At 40.3% G+C, this 20,356-nt stretch overlaps 1 protein-coding gene across 5 annotated transcripts in view; it reads right to left on the reverse strand.

Moving 5' to 3' along the window:
• Positions 1 to 20,356, reverse strand: part of PIP5K1B (phosphatidylinositol-4-phosphate 5-kinase type 1 beta) — a 166,688-nt gene that overhangs the window by 108,120 nt on the left and 38,212 nt on the right. For all 5 annotated transcript variants that reach the window (XM_077249077.1, XM_077249078.1, XM_077249080.1 and 2 more), the window contains 2 exons: positions 5,419 to 5,493; positions 4,797 to 4,865 (listed from right to left, as the gene is read on the reverse strand). In XM_077249077.1, the coding sequence (XP_077105192.1) occupies positions 4,797 to 4,865 (69 nt within the window). In that variant the 5' untranslated portion in view covers positions 5,419 to 5,493. The remainder of the gene's footprint in view (positions 1 to 4,796; positions 4,866 to 5,418; positions 5,494 to 20,356) is intronic.

Here is a 20,356-nt window from a genome sequence, read left to right on the forward strand (position 1 = left end):
GAAAACAATGTGCAGGATCATTCACAGTGCAGCAGGCTAATAAATACAAAGCGGATACATTAAAAAATATAGTTCTGACCTTTCTAATATGCCATCTAAATTTAGTGGGGACATTATATCATCAATATCTATTTTATTCATAAACTGTGGCTCCAGTTTTTACTAAAAAATAATATAGTTGCAGTGTATGTTTAAATAATAATAATTCTGATCATTTTATTTATATGGCACCAACATATTCTGCAGCACATTACAAGTCAGAGGGTACAGATGTTCTCAAACATTACTTAAACGGAACATGCTATTAACCTGCAGATATGGAATTTTTAGGGTAAAACTGTGAATACTTGAAATTAACTGGATTCTCCAGGGTAGTGTATTCCAGAATACTAAAGCAGCATGAGAGAAGTATGGAAACAAGTTCAGATTATAGAGGATGTTAGTCTTAGATCATTATCATAATGGCGAGCATGAATGGGGTGCTAGCTAAGTCTCAGGATACTGTTTTTAAAGGGGATATCTAAAATACTTGTGTTATAAAAAAGTGTTCCTTGATCTGGACTTCCTCGATGTGCTAGAAGAAACCTGGTAACCCTGGGGGATGCTGAAGGTTAAAGCCCCGTCTCACTAAGCGATTTACCAACGATCACGACCAGCGATACGACCTGGCCGTGATCGTTGGTAAGTCGCTGTGTGGTCGCTGGGGAGCTGTCACACAGACAGCTCTCTCCAGCGACCAACGATCAGGGGAACGACTTCGGCATCGTTGAAACTGTCTTCAACGATGCCGAAGTCCCCCTGCAGCACCCGGGTAACCAGGGTAAACATCGGGTTACTAAGCGCAGGGCCGCGCTTAGTAACCCGATGTTTACCCTGGTTACCAAAAAAAACAAACACTACATACTCGCCTTTCGGTGTCCAGGTCCCTCGCCGTCTGCTTCCTGCTCTGACTGAGATCCGGCCGTACAGTGAGAGCAGAGCGCAGCGGTGACGTCACTGCTGTGCTCTCACTTCTCACTGTACGGCCGGCAGTCAGTGAGAGCAGGAAGCAGACGGCAAGGGACCTGACGGACATCAGAAGGCGAGTATGTACTGTTTGGTTTTTTTTACATTTACGCTGGTAACCAGGGTAAACATCGGGTTACTAAGCGCGGCCCTGCGCTTAGTAACCCGATGTTTACCCTGGTTACCAGTGAAGACATCGCTGGATCGGTGTCACACACACCGATTCAGCGATGTCAGCGGGGCCTCAACGACCAAAAAAAGGTCCAGGCCATTCCGACACGACCAGCGATCTCACAGCAGGGGCCTGATCGCTGGTACGTGTCACACATAGCGAGATCGCTATGGAGGTCGCTGTTGCGTCACAAAACTTGTGACTCAGCAGCGATCTCGCTAGCGATCTCGCTATGTGAGACGGGGCCTTTAGTGAAGACAGGCTCCATTTAAACAATCGGCTTTATCTGGTCTTGTATGGGTGCTAGATCCTATACTATTTGTGGGTACGATTACCAGTAAACCACTGCGGGATATAGCAGTAAGCCTTTATACACCAGTTGCAATAATTTGCCTTCCTCTGCAAACAATGTTGCTGCAAAGCCTTCATGAGTGACATAGAACTTAAGAAGTAAAACTGAAAATAACATTTCAATCCAACGCTAAACCACCTTGAGATGAAAAAAAGCAAAGCAGGGGATGGATTTCATAACTCACATGTCTGACTATAAATGGCCAGACACAAACTATTACGCTCCGGTGGAAAATATGATTATCAGATCAAATATTAAAGGTCTCATTAGGCTAACTTTTCATAGTTATGGTTGCCTGCTTCACAAAGGGAAAGGTCAGTGCTGTGCAGTACATGTAAATATAATTCATTTTCCACAGACATCCCCTACAATGTTCAGCACATGGAGCCTTCATGCCAAAAATAAGGTATCCATTATAAAATATGCACATAATGTGCTACCCGGGACCTGAAGCAGATTATAATGCCATTCTGTATTATGTACAGAGCACTGTATAGATTCTGCATCCTTGCTGGTAAATGATAAAAGAGCAAAATGGGAATAATTGGTTGACTTTTACATGACTAGATTACTTGTCCCATGCGGAAAGCGCATGCCTCAGTGCTGTTATCACATGCATTTAATTTTAAGGGAACCCCATATCTGCAGGTCAATAGCGTTATAATTCTGGCCAGCGCCTGCACGTAGCATAATGATGTGAGGAAAAAATGAATTGTATTCTCCACAGCAGCATTCCCATTTCAGTCACAGGAGCGGTGCTGGTTCAGTCAATGCTTTGAGCATACAGAGCGGCAGCTGTAACTGTGCCCATGGCCTGACTGACTGCCGACACCAATGCTGGGGGCGCGGTAACAGCCACCTCTCTTTATTATTAGAGAGGTGACTGAACCAGCCGCAGCCCCACCTCGTGACTGAAACTGCGTCCCTGGCCCTGACTAATGCTGGTCCTACTTTGGGAGCCAGTTGTCAGTTAGGGCCTTGGGCGCAGTTTCAGACAGGGGAGCAGTGTTGGTGCTGGTTCAGTCACCGCTCTGAGTATACAGAGCAGCGGCTGCAACCGCGTCCTCACCCCTGACTTACACTCCCTTTAATTTAATCTCTATCTGAGAACATGTCAGATGCTGCATTATATAATGCTGTGTGACATGAGACATACAGGTGCTTCTCACAAAATTAGAATATCATCAAAAAGTTAATTTATTTCAGTACTTCAATACAAAAAGTGAAACTCATATATTATATAGAGTCATTACAAACAGAGTGATCTATTTCAAGTGTTTATTTATGTTAATGTTGATGATTATGGCTTACAGCCAATGAAAACCCAAGTCATTACCTCAGTAAATTAGAGTAATTAACAATAAACACCTGCAAAGGATTCCTAAGCATTTAAAAAGGTCCCTTAGTCTCTTTCAGTAGGCTCCACAATCATGGGGAAGACTGCTGACTTGACAGATGTCCATAAGGCAGTCACTGACTGTCATACTCCACAAGGACGGTAAGCCACAAAAGATCATTGCTAAAGAAGCTGGCTGTTCACAGAGGGCTGTATCCAAGCATACTAATGGAAAGTTGAGTGGAAGGAAAAATTGTGGTAGAAAAATGTGCACAAGCAACTGGGATAACTGCAGCCTTGAAAAGATTGTTAAGAAAAGGCCATTCAAAAATTTGGGGGAGCTTCACAAGGAGTGGACTGCTACTGGAGTCATTGTTTCAAGAGCCACCACACACAGAGGTATCCAGGACATGGGCTACAAGTGTCGCATTCTTTGTGTCAAGCCACTCATGACCAGTAGACAAAGCCAGAAGCCTCTTACCTGGGCCAAGGAGAAAAAGAACTGGACTGTTGCTCAGTGGTCCAAGGTGCAATTTTCAGATCAAAGTAAATTTTGCATTTCATTTGGAAATCAAGGACCCAGAGTCTGGAGGAAGAGTGGAGAGACACACATCTGCCTCTTCTACATTTCACCTATAAAAATCCTATTATGGGGCCATATTTCTCAGATTTAGCACAATTGTGGCAAAAATATGCAGCCATATTTTAACCTTCATTGTTTCATATAGGGAAATATGACTTTAGAATAAAACATTCATTCGTCACCAAAACAAGAATTGAAAAGAAAAAGCTACTAAGAGACTTGATAAATCATAGATTGCTGGAGATAACAGTGCTGTCCCCAGACAGAGCCCAGTTCTCTGGAGCAGGGGGGGGCAGTGATTAGCAAATGACAATCTATCCTGGGGTTGGTGATAACTTGTTAAAATGGGAATTACCCTTTAGGCTGGCCATACATACTCCAAATAGCTGTCAGACAATTGCCTTTTTGGCTGACACATGTTTTTCCCGAACCTATACACCACCCCCATACCAGATTCTTTTCTACTGTCCTTCTTATGGATGTGTACAACAATGACTATTTTCCAATCATCAACTGAAGTCGATTTTTAAAATGTTGGAAATTATACCCCTATTAAACTAATTCTTTCATTTAGCTTTAAAAGTATAAGTTCGCCTAAAACATAAACCTCCAATAACAATGGTGCTGTACTCTTATCTTACAACGAGAAGTAACCCAATGCACTAACGTGTATATATATATATATAAATAAAAACTAAATAAAACATATCTAAAAGAGTAAAATAAATGTTCAAAGAATGAACCAACACAATTTAGCACATGTACTGTATGAGTTGGCTTACATGAAAAATAACAGTGAACGCTGTCAGTCAGATCTTGCTCTATCTTTATCAATCAACTAGCAACCACCATGTGTCGACATACTGTAAGTATCTACCACTGGTTTCATTAGAGTTCAGCAAATTTTTCAAAATTCGGTTCCAATTATGATCGGCAGTGAATATTGTTTTTGCAATATTGGTCGAACACAGCCAAATGTCATTGGAGTCAATGGGAGTAGAAATGAGCGAATATGTTCGTAAACGATCGTCAAACATAAAGTCGGCACGAATAGGGTACCAATATGGCATGAATATGGCACATTCTGATTCGGTGACCGATTCCGAACATATTTGCTCGACTCTAGTCATAATAACATCATACGTATATGACAGTTTGAACACAACATAAACATTTATTAATGAGATACCCCATAACAAGTTCTATATGTTACAAATTCAGGAGGATCTCTAGATAGATATTATAAAAATATGATGACCATTACCTCCAAACATTTCGAAAAGGGTACTGCAATTATTTTTTTGCATTAAAAGGTTAGCAGAGATTTTTTCCGATTATTTGCACTTACCTTTTTGTAAGTCTTTTCCCCCTTTGTTCTTTCACTTGCTGTACTTCCATTCTCTGTGACAGTAGACATCTAGACAGAATAAAAACTTCCAGTTACCTAATGGAACAATGAGCAGGATAGATTTTTCACCTATCTAGATGCTCACGGCACCCGCGTTGTTACCTTTCCAGCTCCATACCATCTCCATCAGCTCCTCAGTGCTGGGAGGGGGTTAGATTATTACAGAAAATCTTTTCTTACAATGTACAAGATCTACTTTCTGCTGCTTTGAGATTTCATAACAATTAAACTGCTTAGAATGTAACCTAAAATCTCCTCTGTTCCCCAGTGTCTTTCTCAATTTGAAAAAAGGAGGAAACCAATGGGGATTTATTCATTTTATAATGTTACAATGAGGCCAGTGCCTACTGTAATGCTACGCTAATGCTCCTCTTGGCTGCGAGTCATGCTGTAACACCAGCTAAAATGACAGACATTAGAAAACCTCAGCTTATATTGAGACTGGATTTGCTCAATTTGCACAGAAAGCGACAGCTCACCAAAAAAACAACTCAAAATCCAATTCTAATGCCCACATGTAGTATGTCCAGCTACTGTGTGTACAAGGAACAAAAAGAACTACCTTTCCTCAGTTGTAAATCATCTGGAGCAGGGGTGAATGAGTCCACTGTTCATTTATGCAGCTTGTTCCATGACCCTAGGAAGGAACAAAACAAGTAATCAAATATAAAATGTAGCATACATAATACAAATCAAGATTGGGCAGATTTTGTGCAAAAATGTGGTATTTCCAATGTTAAATCAAAGTATTGCGTTCTGAAATCACATTGAAGGGAATCTGTCAGCAGGATTTCACACCTCAAACTATTTATATGTACATGTAGCTCTGACAAAGTCAAGTCCAGCAATACCTCTTTACATCGCTAGCACATTCCTCCTTAACTGAGAAATCAGCGTTTGAATTTATGTGCAAATGAAGCTGAAGATCTGAAGCCTCTGTCACTCCAGCTCTATTTCCCATCCATATGACTGACGATTTCTTTGCCTGAAGTCATACAGCATATAGGAAGTCAGTCAAAGAGGAAGCGGTTCACACTGTGACCCATAACTATCCAACCAGTTTGTTGGGTGGGGAATAGAGCTGGAGTGACAGAGGCATCTATAAATAGCTCTTGAGCCTTTATTTTCATATCAATTCAAACAGTAATTTCTCAGTAATGTAGGAACAAACTGGCCATGTAAAGGTATTGTTGGATGTGTCTTTGAAACATATAAATAGTTTTGGGGGTGAAATCCTACTGACAATATGATTGTCAATAGGTTCACGCTGTGACCCATAACTAACCAGTTTGCAATTTGGCTGTTTTGGGTTTTTTTGCATTGAAATAACATCTGTGAACTAATAGCATGACAGTAAGTCATAGACTTGTTCCGCTTATGCTTGGTCATGCAGTTAGATTGAGATTTGCCTTTGCATGACCGGAGTCACTATGCAGACCTGGACTTACTGTGCATCCCATCTATTAGTTCAAATTATTTCCATCTAGTTCACTTTACAGTTTCTCCAGTTTAACAAAGAGTTCATCTAGTAAAACCTATAGTTTATCTAGTTCACCGTATGACACATATGACATTTATTAGTACAGAACATGCCTTTGGGCTCATTTATACATAGTTGAAACTCTTGCATCAATTTCATCACAAACTCACATAAAAATTGCGGCAAACATAAATGTTTTATTTTTAAAGTAGAGATATTATGCAATATTTCTATTGTGTAAAAGCATCTGTCATCCTGCATTACATCCTACTGTTTCCTACAATAACCTCATGGGGAAAAATGTCACGAAATACAAATACAAAAAAGCACATTCTGTAAAAAAGCATAAAAAGTTATACGTTGGAATAAAAGTGATAAAGTGGTGCAACTTGTAAGCATGGCAAGTCTGAGAAAACCATACGCTCCTTTTCACTCACAGATAAGATTTGGCCACCATTTCTAAAGTGAAAATATCTTGGAAAATAAATATAGCACAAACTTTGCTTTGTGCATGCAGCATATACAGTGGGATAAGGAGATCCTACAGTCCGAAAACTCCATGTCCCACCATGTGCCACCATGTTAAGGGTATATTCTCCACTAAAAGCACTCCTTTAGTATAAATCTAACCATAAAAGTTTGAGTTTAGAAAGTGGTACAGCATGCCCTAAATGTTAATTTCCTACATGAAGTGTAGAATGTCACCTACCACTAAGGGCTCATTCAGACGGTCCATGTTTCATCTGTGTTTTTTATCAGATTTTCATCAGAGTTTGGTTAGTGTCAGTTTCTACAATCAACGTTATCAGTTTTTCTTGCATGAAAAAACCCACTGGAGGTTTCTCAAGCTTCTCTTATCAAACAGACTGTGAAAAACAAACAGCACACAGGTCGCGTCCGAGTGCTGTCTGATTGTTTCACAGAAACATAGACTTGCATTGGCGATTTTGATCAGAGAATCAAATCTAGATTGGACATGTCTCCATAATATTGTGGAAATCACTAGGTCCTCAAAAATATGTGGACTTGGGAACAGCTAGTAGACTTTAATGATATTCATACATTATGGAAACTAAAGTTATTAGAACGCATGCATAAAAAAATGAAGTCTAAATAAGCCCTAAGATGGAGGAGCTTCCTATGGGATGCCTTGACTTAAAATGTGTTAGCACAACCATTTGGATACTGAGAGCAAGCTGCAGATAATGCTGTAGGTGCCGGAGTCTGAAGAGCAATTCCTTTTGGAGTAAGGCACTATGAGTAGGGTGAGCATGCCTGTGGTTGTTGGGGTTCTGGTATCTGACTCGAACTTTAGTCCAAAGTTTGTTGCGGGTACCAGAACTGTACCCGAACTTGAACAAGAACCCGAACACCATTAACCCCTTCACCCCAGAGCTTTTTTTGTTTTCGTTTTTCGCTCCCCTTCTTCCCAGAGCCATAACTTTTTTATTTTTCCGTCAATATGGCCATGTGAGGGCTTATTTTTTGCAGAACAAGTTGTATTTTTGAACTATACCATTTTAACGTGTTGTGTAACAGAAAACGGGAAAAAAACTCCAAGTGCGATGAAATTGCAAAAAAAAGTGCAATCCCACACTTGTTTTTTGTTTGGCTTTTTTGCTAGGATCACTAAATGCTAAAACTGACCTCCCATTATGATTCTCCAGGTCATTACGAGTTTATAGACACCAAACATGTCTAGGTTCTCTTTTATCTAAGTGGTAAAAAAAAATATTGTGCAATTTTCCGATACCCGTAGCGTCTCCATTTTTCGTGATCTGGGGTCGGGTGAGGGCTTATTTTTTGCGTGCAGAGCAGATGTTTTTAATTATATCATGTTTGTGCAGATATGTTCTTTTGATCACCCATTATTGCATTTTAATGCAATCTCGCGGCGACCAAAAAAACGTGCTCCCCGGACCCTTTAGGAGAGGAACGCTTGACATTACTATAGGCCATGTCGTTCTTGTCAGAAAGGGTTAATTGGTGGGAAACTTTTTCCAAAAAAAATTGCTCCATCTCCAAGCTTTGGGTAAAGTTGTCCAAGGCATGGTGATTGGCTAAGAGGATGATCCTGTTGGGATCCGTCCCTGGTGGAGAATAATTTCTCTCCCCTGGTGATTGCTACTGACTGGAGTTAGATATATATTAACTATCTGGCTGTACATGGATGAAAGGGTGCATCATTGAAGGTCTGTATCTGACCACCAGTGCTTCATACTTTGAGCTGCCCCTCCCACCATTAAGATTACTTTTAGTCATAGCCAAGGGTTAGTTGTCCTGGTAATGGACGGACTGAGGTTCTGATGGTAAACGGGCTAAGCTGGAAAGTTGTATAATTATAGTTATGGTTATATTTATGGTTAATTGATATTGTTGTGATGAATACAAACTTAATTTTAATAAAGGCCATGGCCAATATTTATCCACCAAGCAACGTGTCAGTTATTTATTATTACAGGTGCTTCTCACAAAATTAGAATATCATCAAAAAGATGAGGACGTTAGAGACATCAGACCCAACAATGCATACGAGCTGTAGGCTGCTATCAAAGCAACCTGGGCTTCCATAACATCTCAGCAGTGCCACAGGCTGATCGCCTCCATGCCACGCCGCATTGATGCAGTAATCGATGCAAAATTATTGATTGCATTTACTGATCATACATTTCAGTAGGTCAACATTTCGAATTTTAAAATCATGTTTTAAGCTGGTGTTATAAAGTATTCTAATTTACTGAGATAATGACTTTTGGGTTTTCATTGGCTGTAAGCCATAATCATGAACATTAACAGAAACAAACACTTGAAATAGATCACTCTGTTTGTAATGACTCTATATAATATGGGTTTCACTTTTTGTATTGAAGAACTGAAATAAATTATCTTTTTAATGATATTCTAATTTTGTGAGAAGCACCTGTATATGGCTTAATATTAAGGGGCGATTAGAAGTAGAGAAGGTATCGTATTATGTAAGGTAATTGATGAAGCTATTATCTGGTATATTGACTCTTGATAGTTTAGTTTTATTAGCTATAGGCTATCAGCTAATTGAAATGATAAAACATACCACCCAAGCATATCTTCACAAAAAGAAAATACACTATCTCAGTTTTACTTGGGGAAGTTAGAGAAACTACTCATTTCTCCCTCAATACTCCCCAGCCAACTCACCTTCTCCTCGAAACTGTTCCTCCACATACACTCCAGACACACACGGCCACATCATGTCCTATCCTGCTCCCACCTTCTAACGCTCTGTCTGCTACTCCTCATCTCTGGTGACGTATCCCCAAATCCCGGCCCTCCTCAACACATCCCCACACTCATTTCTAACCCCCTGCCACGATCCTCTGCACGTTTTCCCAACCATGATAACCTGACCTCACCTCCTTACTTACCAAAATCCCACACTGTTTGTCTGCTATCTCGGCCTTCTTTTCTGCTTGCTTTCTAAAACTGAACATGGACAAAATGGAATTCATCATCTTTCCCCCATCTCACTCCACCCCTCCACCAGACCTATCCATCAATGTCAATGGCTGCTCACTTTCCCTAGTCCCACACGCCCTGTGCCTCGTGGTGATCCTCGACTCTGCCCTCTCTTTCAAGCCACATATCCAAGCCCTTGCCTCCTCCTGCCATCTCAAACTCAAAAATATTTCCAGAATCCGGGCATTCCTTGACCGTGACACCACAAAAACACTAGTGCATGCTCTTATCTCCCGCCTTGACTACTGCAACCTCCTACTCTCTGGCCTCCCCTCTAGCACTCTGGCACCACTCCAATCCATCCTACACTTTACTGCTTGACTAATCTACCTGTCTCCCTGCTATTCCCCAGCCTCTCCCCTATGCCAAGCCCTTCACTGGCTTCCTATCGCCCAGAGACTCCAGTTCAAAACCTGTACAATGACATACAAAGCCATCCACAACCCGTCTCCTCCATACATTTGTGACATGGTCTCCCGGTACTTACCTACATGCAAGCTCCGATCCTCTCAAGATCTCCTTCTCTACTCCCCTCTCATCTCTTCTTCCCACAACCGCATCCAAGACTTCTCCCATGCTTCCCCCATACTCTGGAAATCTCTACCACAACACATCAGACTCTCGCCTACCATAGAAACCTTCAAAAAGAACCTGAAGACTCAAATTTTCCGACAAGCCTACAGCCTGCAGTGATCCTCAACCTACTAAACCGCCACACAACCAGCTCTACCCTCTCCTAGTGTATCCTCACCCATCCCCCGCAGACTGTGAGTCCTCGCGAGCAGGGTCCTCCCTCCTTATGTATCTGTGCGCCTTGTTTTTTGCTCATGTTTAATGTATTTGTCTATATTTGCCCCCTTTTCACATGTAAAGCACCATGGAATAAATGGCGCTATAAAAATGTATAATAATAATAATAATAATAATTAAAAAAAATCTACATTTGAAGGATCCAAGATAATAGCGTGTGAAGAAAGTGAATAATAAACTTAGTTCACATGTCAGTCATATGAGGTAGTGTCAATATAAAGCAGCTGGTAAATATTGTGGCAGCATGTAAACATATATGTGTTCATACAGGATCACAAGTTGGTAAAATAAGCAGCTTGGCAACTTTTATTGTTTTTGCATTTTTCTGTCTGAACTAGTCTTTTTGTGTTAAAGTTTTCTAGCAAATGATTGAGTCTGTTTTCAGGTCATTTGAATTAATTCTGTGACCAACCATGAAGAACTAACCTAATTCAAGAAATAAAAAAAAAATAGGTGAAGTAAATTTCAGAAACATCTCACAGAGATCACTTAAGGGATTTACAAGTTTCCATTTGGTAGAAAATAGAGTCACACTCATGTCACCATATACACAGCCTCCAGTATTTCTTATTGTATATATAAGTCATTCATGAGGAAGATATGTGTTACATGTGTTATATGTGTAATAACAGAGGTCACAAGAATCACTCACGTTTATAGGCCACAAGTCAACACAAAGGTTATTCTTCTTTCTAAATGTTTTTCCCATCTTATATTATATTGATAGGATATGCTATCAGTAGAGATGAGCAAATCAATTTACGTAGGATTGAGTTTGAGTTGAATTTCCTGAAATTTCCTGTTTCACAAAAATTTTAACATTTTGAGATTAAAATTTGTGGTTCACAAAAAAATTGACACAATTTCCCACATGATGGAAGCATCAGAGAGTGGACTAATGTAATTTTGGATTGTTGCATGATCCCCCATAGTGCCTTTCAGCCATGACATCTTACAGATCTCATGTACAGATGTGGTCAGTACTTGGGCCATCACAGATCGGCGGTTCCCAGTGGAGCAGGGTTCTCTCTCCTATAAGCTCTTATGGTCAGCGGGGTCCTCTCTCTCCTAAAAGTATAAGCTCTTATGGTCCATGGTGTTCTCTTTCTCCTTTCCCCCATGTGTATTTTCCAAACAATTACAAGCTTTACAGTATTGAGACTTGTGTAAATTTTAAAAAGCTAATTTTGGGTAAAAATTTGGCAAAATCGGTACATTCGTTCACAATTTCAAAAGATCCACTTCTATCTATCCTATCTATCTATCTATCTATCTATCTATCTATCTCATATCTATCTATCTATCTATCTATCTATCTATCTATCTATCTATCTATCTATGTATCTAACTATCTATCTATCACTTTATGATTAGTTTGGGTCCAACCTTTTTAAATCCCACTAATCCTGAGAATGAAGAGTACCAATTTAGCATTTTTTTCCATCACTGTTTTTACATGCACAGAGGCATTCCAGGTCACTATGACTGTTCTGGCGACAGAATCCTGACACATTGTCTTGAATAAAATTGTACTTTGGTTCCTTACAGAGAAATATTTTGAGGAGCCACAAAGCTAAGACTGCGGAGACCCGTGTGTCGTAAACAGTGCCTTCCCCCCTCCCTCCAATCCCGAAAAGACAACGCAAACAGGTCTAGATGGGTTGAACAGGTCAGTCACAGTTTATTAATTTGATAAACAGAGAGGGGCAATTACATTTCGCAATGGGCTCACAGCCAAAGGCCCAGTCTGCGACCTACAGGCGGGCAGCCAATGAGCGGCTACAAACCCTTGCCCCTCTATACACTTCCGCTGTGAATTAATAATGACAGTATTAATATCATCAATTTTTTATTTCGTGTATTATAAGTTTTACATTTATCTGAACAGCACAAAAAAACGTGAATATGTAAAAGAGGGAGGGTGGGACAACAGCTTCCAGGGGGTCAGCCGGGGAGAAAGAGGAAGGTATTGACCCGGGCACCTGAATTTAACCCTTCTGGGTGTGGCCGGACACCTTTCTCTTTCTTCCCTTTGGTCAGCTGGGCATTCCAATTAGGGCATCACCTGGGGGAGTAGTGGGAGGGGGGAATTGGCACTGCACGCTTTCCTACTAGCTTTCCCATAGGGGCTCCGCAGTCAGAGGCACATTCCCTATGCGGTACCATGCCTGCAAATCATCATTGTGGCCCCGTCAGTCATAGGAATGGCCAGGTTCTTGAACTTCAAACCCACATCTATCATAAAAGGGATGACATATCCTAGCACTATTCCACCACTTTATGAGCTATGAATACCTTTAAACTGATAACATTTGGGTGCTGCATACTAGCCTCGTCCACATGATAATTTCAGCAAATATTTACTTTACATTTTGCAGGATAAATGGTTTAACGGTTCAAAAAGCACAAGTACACGCTCCTATTCTTAGAAAAAGTAACTTGACAATCCTGACATTGAAGTTCAGAATATAGGTTGTCCAAAAGTCTTAAAGCCATCATACACTTTAGATAAAAGTCTGCGGAACCTAAGTTCAGTGGTACCGGCTAAACATCTGATATGTATTGAACTTCCCGACTCTCCCCCAACACATGTCAGGGGCAATAAGGATGGGGAAGTTGGAATTTTAATGTTTAATACTCTTGTCTTTGGGGGAGATAAGCCTCTCCCCATCAAAAACGCATGAACATTTGTCTCAGTCGAGTGCTTGTGTGTATATAGGAGGAATCGAGGCAGAAAGCAGTCTGCCGAATGAACATATAACCGACAGTTATCTCATGTGTATGGCCTGTTAATTGTTAGGGTGAGCAGAATTGCCCATTGGATGTCTTTAACTAACCGTGCCTCTTAGATGAGAGATGGAAAATGCAATAAGAGTGAAACTGCCCAACTGCTGATTCAATAGTTGGTGCCCTTGTGTTGTAAGGGTCAAGTGGGTCTCAATGCCTGGACTACCTCCAATATAAACTGATATGCCTTTATGATAAATTACAGTGACCCTACTATTGGGAATGAAAATTGTTCATGGAAATCAAGGCTAGAAAAGACAACTATGTATTTTGTATGTTGTTAACTTCAAAGTAAAACCTTCGCAATGAACGGGCTATTCTGTTTGGAAATTTTCCAGTTTGGAAGTAACTACCTAAATAGCAAGTGATTTTTGGACCATCTGTAGTACATTCTCTTGTAACAGAACTTTCCAAAAAGTATCACACACATATACATGATGAAAACAACAAAGTCATGAGTCTCAGATCCAAGTTCCACTATTACTGTTTTCAGCTCTCCAGGGTAAAGGTTGAGAAAAGTGTTCTGACGTTTAGATACCACCTGCTGTATATAGATGCCACACCTGCATGGAAATGTCAGGGTGTGTGAAGTTCCGTGAGTTTTTTCAGGCTTACAAGTATAGCAGTTCAGCTTGTCTTATCTTTATCTGGCTGGGTGATCAGTTCTTCTGCAGTCATTGCAATGGAGGACTTCTAATTGGTGATCAATTAAATGCATTCTCATTACAAAGTATTCAATCTTTTCTGTTGTTAATTGTATTGATCATCGCTGATACATTTAATGGCTAATGATACAAATGCAGAAAACGTGATCAGTGATATCTGCACAATCTCTCTATAGGTCATCTGCAGCTTGTCGTAATAGTTTCTGACACTGATCAAGCTACTGCAAAACTTTTAATTTACAGGGAGATCTCAGCTGGACAAACCCTTTGGAAGAGTAAGCAGCTGTGGCAGTCTATTGATCGCCTTAAGCTCCCCATACACATTAGACTAATGTCAGGTGCATCCACCAATATTGACAGGTTCAGCCAACATTGTAAGTATATGGAGGTGCTGGTCAACTGATTGTTGGGGAAGATGTTATTCTGGTAGCTCTCATTTTGGATTGCCCATCAATTTGTTCTCCCAGAGATAAGCCGCTAGCACAGATGTCTGGCAGCTTTCTCATAGAAAATATAGGAGCGCTCTGATGAACGCGCACTCCTGTGTATGGGAGAGACGGCCGAGATGGCTCTGGGTCGAAAAACCATCCAAAACATTGTTGGATCAACAGCCATCTAATCCATGTGGGGGCCTTTAGTTGTGGCTGCTTGCTCCCCAAAAATAAGCAGCTTTTGGTGTAAGGAGAATGTATTAAAAATATTTACTTGTGAGATTTTTGTGAGAAATTTAAGTCTTATGATATATGACATCATTCTTTAACATATGCCAATTTATTTATATGCGTTAATGTCAATAAAGCAGAAATAAAACCGTATAGCCACAGCATAGAAAGGATTGTAAAAAGTTATATCCCTGTAATTTTATGCATCTCAATTTGAATAGTTTTTATACAAATTTAAATAGAAAAATTAAGTTCCAGAAAATGCTTTTGTTCAGAAAGTGAAGTTAAGCAGACAAACTTCCTTTGTCAGATACAAATGCAAGCCTTTTATTTTATAGGAGATTCCTAACTCATACACTGTCATGACGTTTTTTCTTAAAGTTGCCAGTAGACTACATATAATGTCATAAACTATATTTCACTATCGTGTACTTTTACCATAAATAGTCTAAAAACTACAATATTAAAGTTACACTCAACGCTGTAACCATATTGTGCCATAGTGAAATAACTTATGAAGGAACTGAGAATGCCATCTGCAGTGAAGCATGTCACTGAAAAATTTAACCCTTTTGCTTTTCGGGGACTCGTGACATTTTTTCACCTTTGGTACAAAGCTCATACTTTTGAAGTGTACACATAAAACTTAAATTACTAAATAATATCTATGTATTGTATGGCATATTGTCAAAATGTTACTTCATAAAGGCAGTCATTTTCATGCATTTTTGCATCAAAGTGAATAAAAAAAAAAAATTGGATATACATGCATTAGTGGCTAATTTATTTACTACCCAAAAAGAAAATTAGATACACCACACCTTTAACCCCTTTCTGCCATTGGATGGAATAGTATGTCATGTGATCGGGGGTCATCGGTGCGTTGGATGACAACCAGAGGTCTCCTGAAGACCTCTATGGTTGTTGATTCCAGATTGCTATGAGTGCCACCCTGTGGTCGGCGCTCATAGCAATGCTGTAATTCTGCTACAAAGAGGTGATCTGAGCATCGCCTCTGTGTAGCAGAGCCGATTGAGTTATGGCAGCTTCTAGCCTCCCTTGGAGGCTATTGAAGCATGGCAAAAGTAAAAAAAAAATGTTAAAAAATATGAAAAGAAAAAAAAAATCTAAAAGTTTAAATCACCCCCCTTTCGCCCCACTCAAAATAAAACAATAAAAAAAATTCAAATCTACACATATTTGGTATCGCCGCGTTCAGAATCGCCTAATCTATCTAAAAAAAAGAATTAACCTGTTCGCTAAACGGCGTAGCGAGAAAAAAAGGAAAAACGCCAGAATTGCGTTTTTTTTGTCGCCGCGACATTCATTAAAATGTAATAACAGGAAATCAAAAGAACGTATCTGCACAAAAATGGTATCATTAAAAATGTCAGCTTGGCGCACAAAAAGTAAGCCCTCACCCAACCCCAGATCACGAAAAAATGGAGGCGCTACAGGTAACAGAACATTGCGCAATTTTATTTTTTTAGTAAAGTTTGTGCAAAATGCCACACACCTACCACACTCTCACTTTAATTTGTGATTTCTCAAGGGAACATTGCTTACAGGGTAATTATGCAGAGCAGCCTAAAGATGCGCCCCAAATAATCCTATGAATAGTGTCCCTGTGGTAAAGATCATAAAAATTAGCTTATTGGACACATAAAAAATTCAGTATCTGTGGAACTGTATGGCAGATTTTTTTTTAAATTGAATACTTTAGGGAAGCAGCAAGATTTAAAAAAAAAAAAGCAAAAGCTGGCCGAGGTCAGATCCCCTGCTTTGATGCGGGCTCCGGCGGTGAGCCTGCATCAAAGCCGGGACATGTCAGCTGACATGTGCCCGCAATAGCGGCGGGTGGAATTGCGATTCACCCGCTGCTATTAACTAGTTAAATGCCACTGTCAAATGCTGGCAGCGGGATTTAACTACCCCTTCCGGTCATCGGGCCAGAAATGAGCGCACGTGATCGGGGGTCAGAGATGTGTCGGCATAGTAACCAGAGGTCTCCTTGAGACCTCTATAGTTGTTGATGCCGGATTGCTATGAGTGCCACCCTGTGGTCAGCGCTCAAATCTAATGGAGGAATTCAGCTACATAGGAACGATCTGAGCTTCGTTCCTATGTAGCAGAGGCGATCAAGTTATGCCAGCTTTAGCCACCCATGGAGGCTATTGAAGCATGGCAAAAGTAAAAAAAAAATTTCAGAATCGTTGCATTCAGAAGCGCCCAATCTATCAATAAGAAAATGATTAACCTGATCACTAAATGGCATAGAGAGAAAAAAATTTGAAAAGCCAGAATTACGTTTTTTTTGGTGCGTGGTCGCCGCGACACTGCATTAAAATGCAATAATGGGCCATCAAAAGAATGTATCTGCACCAAAATAGTATAATTAAAAACATCAGCTCGGCATGCAAAAAATAAGCCCTCACCCGACCCCAGATCACGAAAAATGGAGACGCTACGGGTATCGGAAAATGGCACAATTTTTTTTTAGCAAAGTTTGGAATATTTTTCATCCCTTAGATAAAAAAGTCTATGAACTTGTAATGATCTGGGGAATCATAATGGCAGGTCAGTTTTAGCATTTAATGAAACTACCAAAAAAAGCCAAACAAAAAACAAGTGTGGGATTGCACTTTTTTTGCAATTTCACCTAACTTGGAATTTTTTCCTGTTTTCTACTACATGACATGCTAAAACCAATGATGTCGTTCAAAACTATAGCTTGTCCTGCAAAAAATAAGCCCTCACATGGCCATATTGAAGAAAAAATAAAACAGTTATGGCTCTGGGAAGGAGGAGAGCGAAAAACTAAAATACCCTGGATCATGAAGAGGTTATAGATTGTGTGTCTGACTCATCTAGTCCTGCTACTTCATTGGAGTAAAGGAGATAAATGGTTCAATATCTCTGGTGTAAAGCTGGCCATACACATAAGATATCTGACGACCGAACACTCATTCGGCCATCGACTATCCATCCCAGCTCCCCAATACACATGACTGTTCAGCTTGCCCGGGCACTCGTGTACTTTCAAAAGGAAAGTTTGAGAAAGTCATCACCAAGTGGCTTTGGTTGCAGCTTATATTTAGAAAAACAAAAGGGTCAGGATTAAAATTCATCTTACCAACATCCATTATCAAGGAAAGCTGCAAGTCCCCAATACATATTAGCTGACAAACCATTCCCACCGACATCAGAGGGTAGGACCTACTTTAGCCTAAAGCCCCCCATTAGACACATTAGACTAACGCTGACCAATCTTGTCGATATCACTGGGTTCAGACAACAGTTTTATATCCAAGATAGCCCCAGACAATTTATTGTCAGTGGACATGTCATGCCTGATTTTGGCCTGCCAATCGCTTTGTTCTCCCAGAGATAAGCTGCCACCATAAATGTGTAGTGAAGGATTTCTCAACTATAACACAGGAGAGCTGCTCCAAATTAATAATTCTTTGTATAGGAGAGCCGGAAGAAATAGTTGACGGCCCAAGGATCGTCTGACAGCTATCTAATGTGTATGGATGGCTTTGTATGTGTCATTTCCATAACTTATCATGGGGAAACTATGGATTTAGAAGGTGAAAATTCAATCTGTAGGAACCCTGTTTATCCCAACAACCTCACCTCACGTGAATATAAATATTAAGTCTATCTCAGTGTTTCTGAACTCCAGTCCTCCAGACCCACCAAGTTATCAGGATATCCTTAGTATTGCACAGGTGATAATTTAATCACCTGCTCAAGCATTAGTTCCATCACCTATGAAATACTAAGGGTACTGTCACACTCTGCAACTTTCCAACGATCACGACCAGCGATACGACCTGGCCGTGATCATTGGAAAGTTGTTGTGTGGTCGCTGGAGAGCTGTCACACAGACCGCTCTCCAGCGACCAACGATGCCGAAGGCCCCGGGTAACCAGGGTAAACATCGGGTTACTAAGCGCAGGGCCGCGCTTAGTAACCCGATGTTTACCCTGGTTACCATCGTAAAAGTAAAAAAAAAAAACCCGTACATACTCACATTCCAGTGTCCGTCAGGTCCCTTGCAGTCTGCTTCCCGCTCTGACTGAGTGCCGCCGTAAAGTGAAAGCAGATCACAGCGGTGACGTCACCGCTGTGCTCTGCTCTTACATTCCGGCCGGCAGTCAGTCAGAGCGGGAAGCAGACTGCAAGGGACCTGACGGACACTGGAATGTGAGTATGTACGGGTTTTTTTTTTTTACTTTTACGATGGTAACCAGGGTAAACATCGGGTTACTAAGCGCGGCCCTGCGCTTAGTAACCCGATGTTTACCCTGGTTACAAGCGAACGCATCATTGGATCGGTGCCACACACACCGATCCAACGATGACAGCGGGAGATCCAGCGACGAAAGAAAGTTCCAAACGATCTGCTACGACGTACGATTCTCAGCAGGGTCCCTGATCGCTGCTGCGTGTCAGACACAGCGATATCGTATGGATATCGCTGGAACATCACAGATCGTACCGTCGTAGCGACAAAAGTGCCACTGTGTGAGAGTACCCTAAGGAAATCCTGAAAACATGACCTGTTGGTGGGTCTTGAGGACTGGAGTTGAGAAACACTGGTCTATCTGGTCAACTTTAGACAATGAGTTACTTCCAAAAGATTAATTTTACACAGAATGGTAAATGTGCAGCTATGAGGGAGGTCCTTAAATTAGTTGGATGTCAGTCTGCATTCTTCATAGACATACAGAAATATTTTCTAGGATGGAAACAGGAAAGAATGGAAATAGGAAAATCTATTTCAACTGTAGAAAACAAAACTTGTTATTCGGAACTATCAGGAAATTTTCCCCCACCCCCTCCCATCCCCCGATTACTATTTATGCAATGTTGAGATAACGATGATGGTGGAAATTTTATACAGTTCAGATAAGTCAGTTCCAATTATCATAACCATTCAGACAAGCAATATTGGTACAATCTGACATTTATGAATCGATTGCAAACCTATGATATAACTAAAAAATACCCAGCAATTCCCATTACTTTTGTTCTCCATAGTAACAGTCTAAGACATAATAACATGTAATCACACATATTTATTTATTCTTATAATTCCATTATTCATTTATTAAGTCACTTATGTAGCCTGTAGGTTAAATTATAATTGCATATTAATATGTACCTGAACTAATACTACACTCTACAATATACAATGCTATCAGTTCTTCATTATTCATAGTGAGGTCCACTATATCGCAAATGAGTTGTCAAACTTTCTGAAACAATTTACCAGAACGCAACCCTGCATTTTTCTTCTAAACATGTCACATTATAGTTCAGAACTAGAGTATCTGTCACATCCTTTTATGGAGAAAGAACATTACAAATGAGCTGATTCTGTCATTACAAAGTAATTTCTAGAGAAAATGGGAATTACATAATTTCCTAAAAACATTTAAAAGAAATTAAAGAGAATATTTCAGCACGCAGATTTTTAGTATGTTAACTGAGAGCAGCATGATGTAGCGTCTGAATGCCTGATTCCAATGATGTGTCACTTAATAGTCTGTGTTTTGCTATTTCAATACAATCAGTTTTTTATCAGCAGGAGAT

This window comes from Ranitomeya variabilis, chromosome 1 (genome assembly GCF_051348905.1).
Source record: "Ranitomeya variabilis isolate aRanVar5 chromosome 1, aRanVar5.hap1, whole genome shotgun sequence".
In the NCBI taxonomy this organism is placed as follows: domain Eukaryota; kingdom Metazoa; phylum Chordata; class Amphibia; order Anura; family Dendrobatidae; genus Ranitomeya; species Ranitomeya variabilis.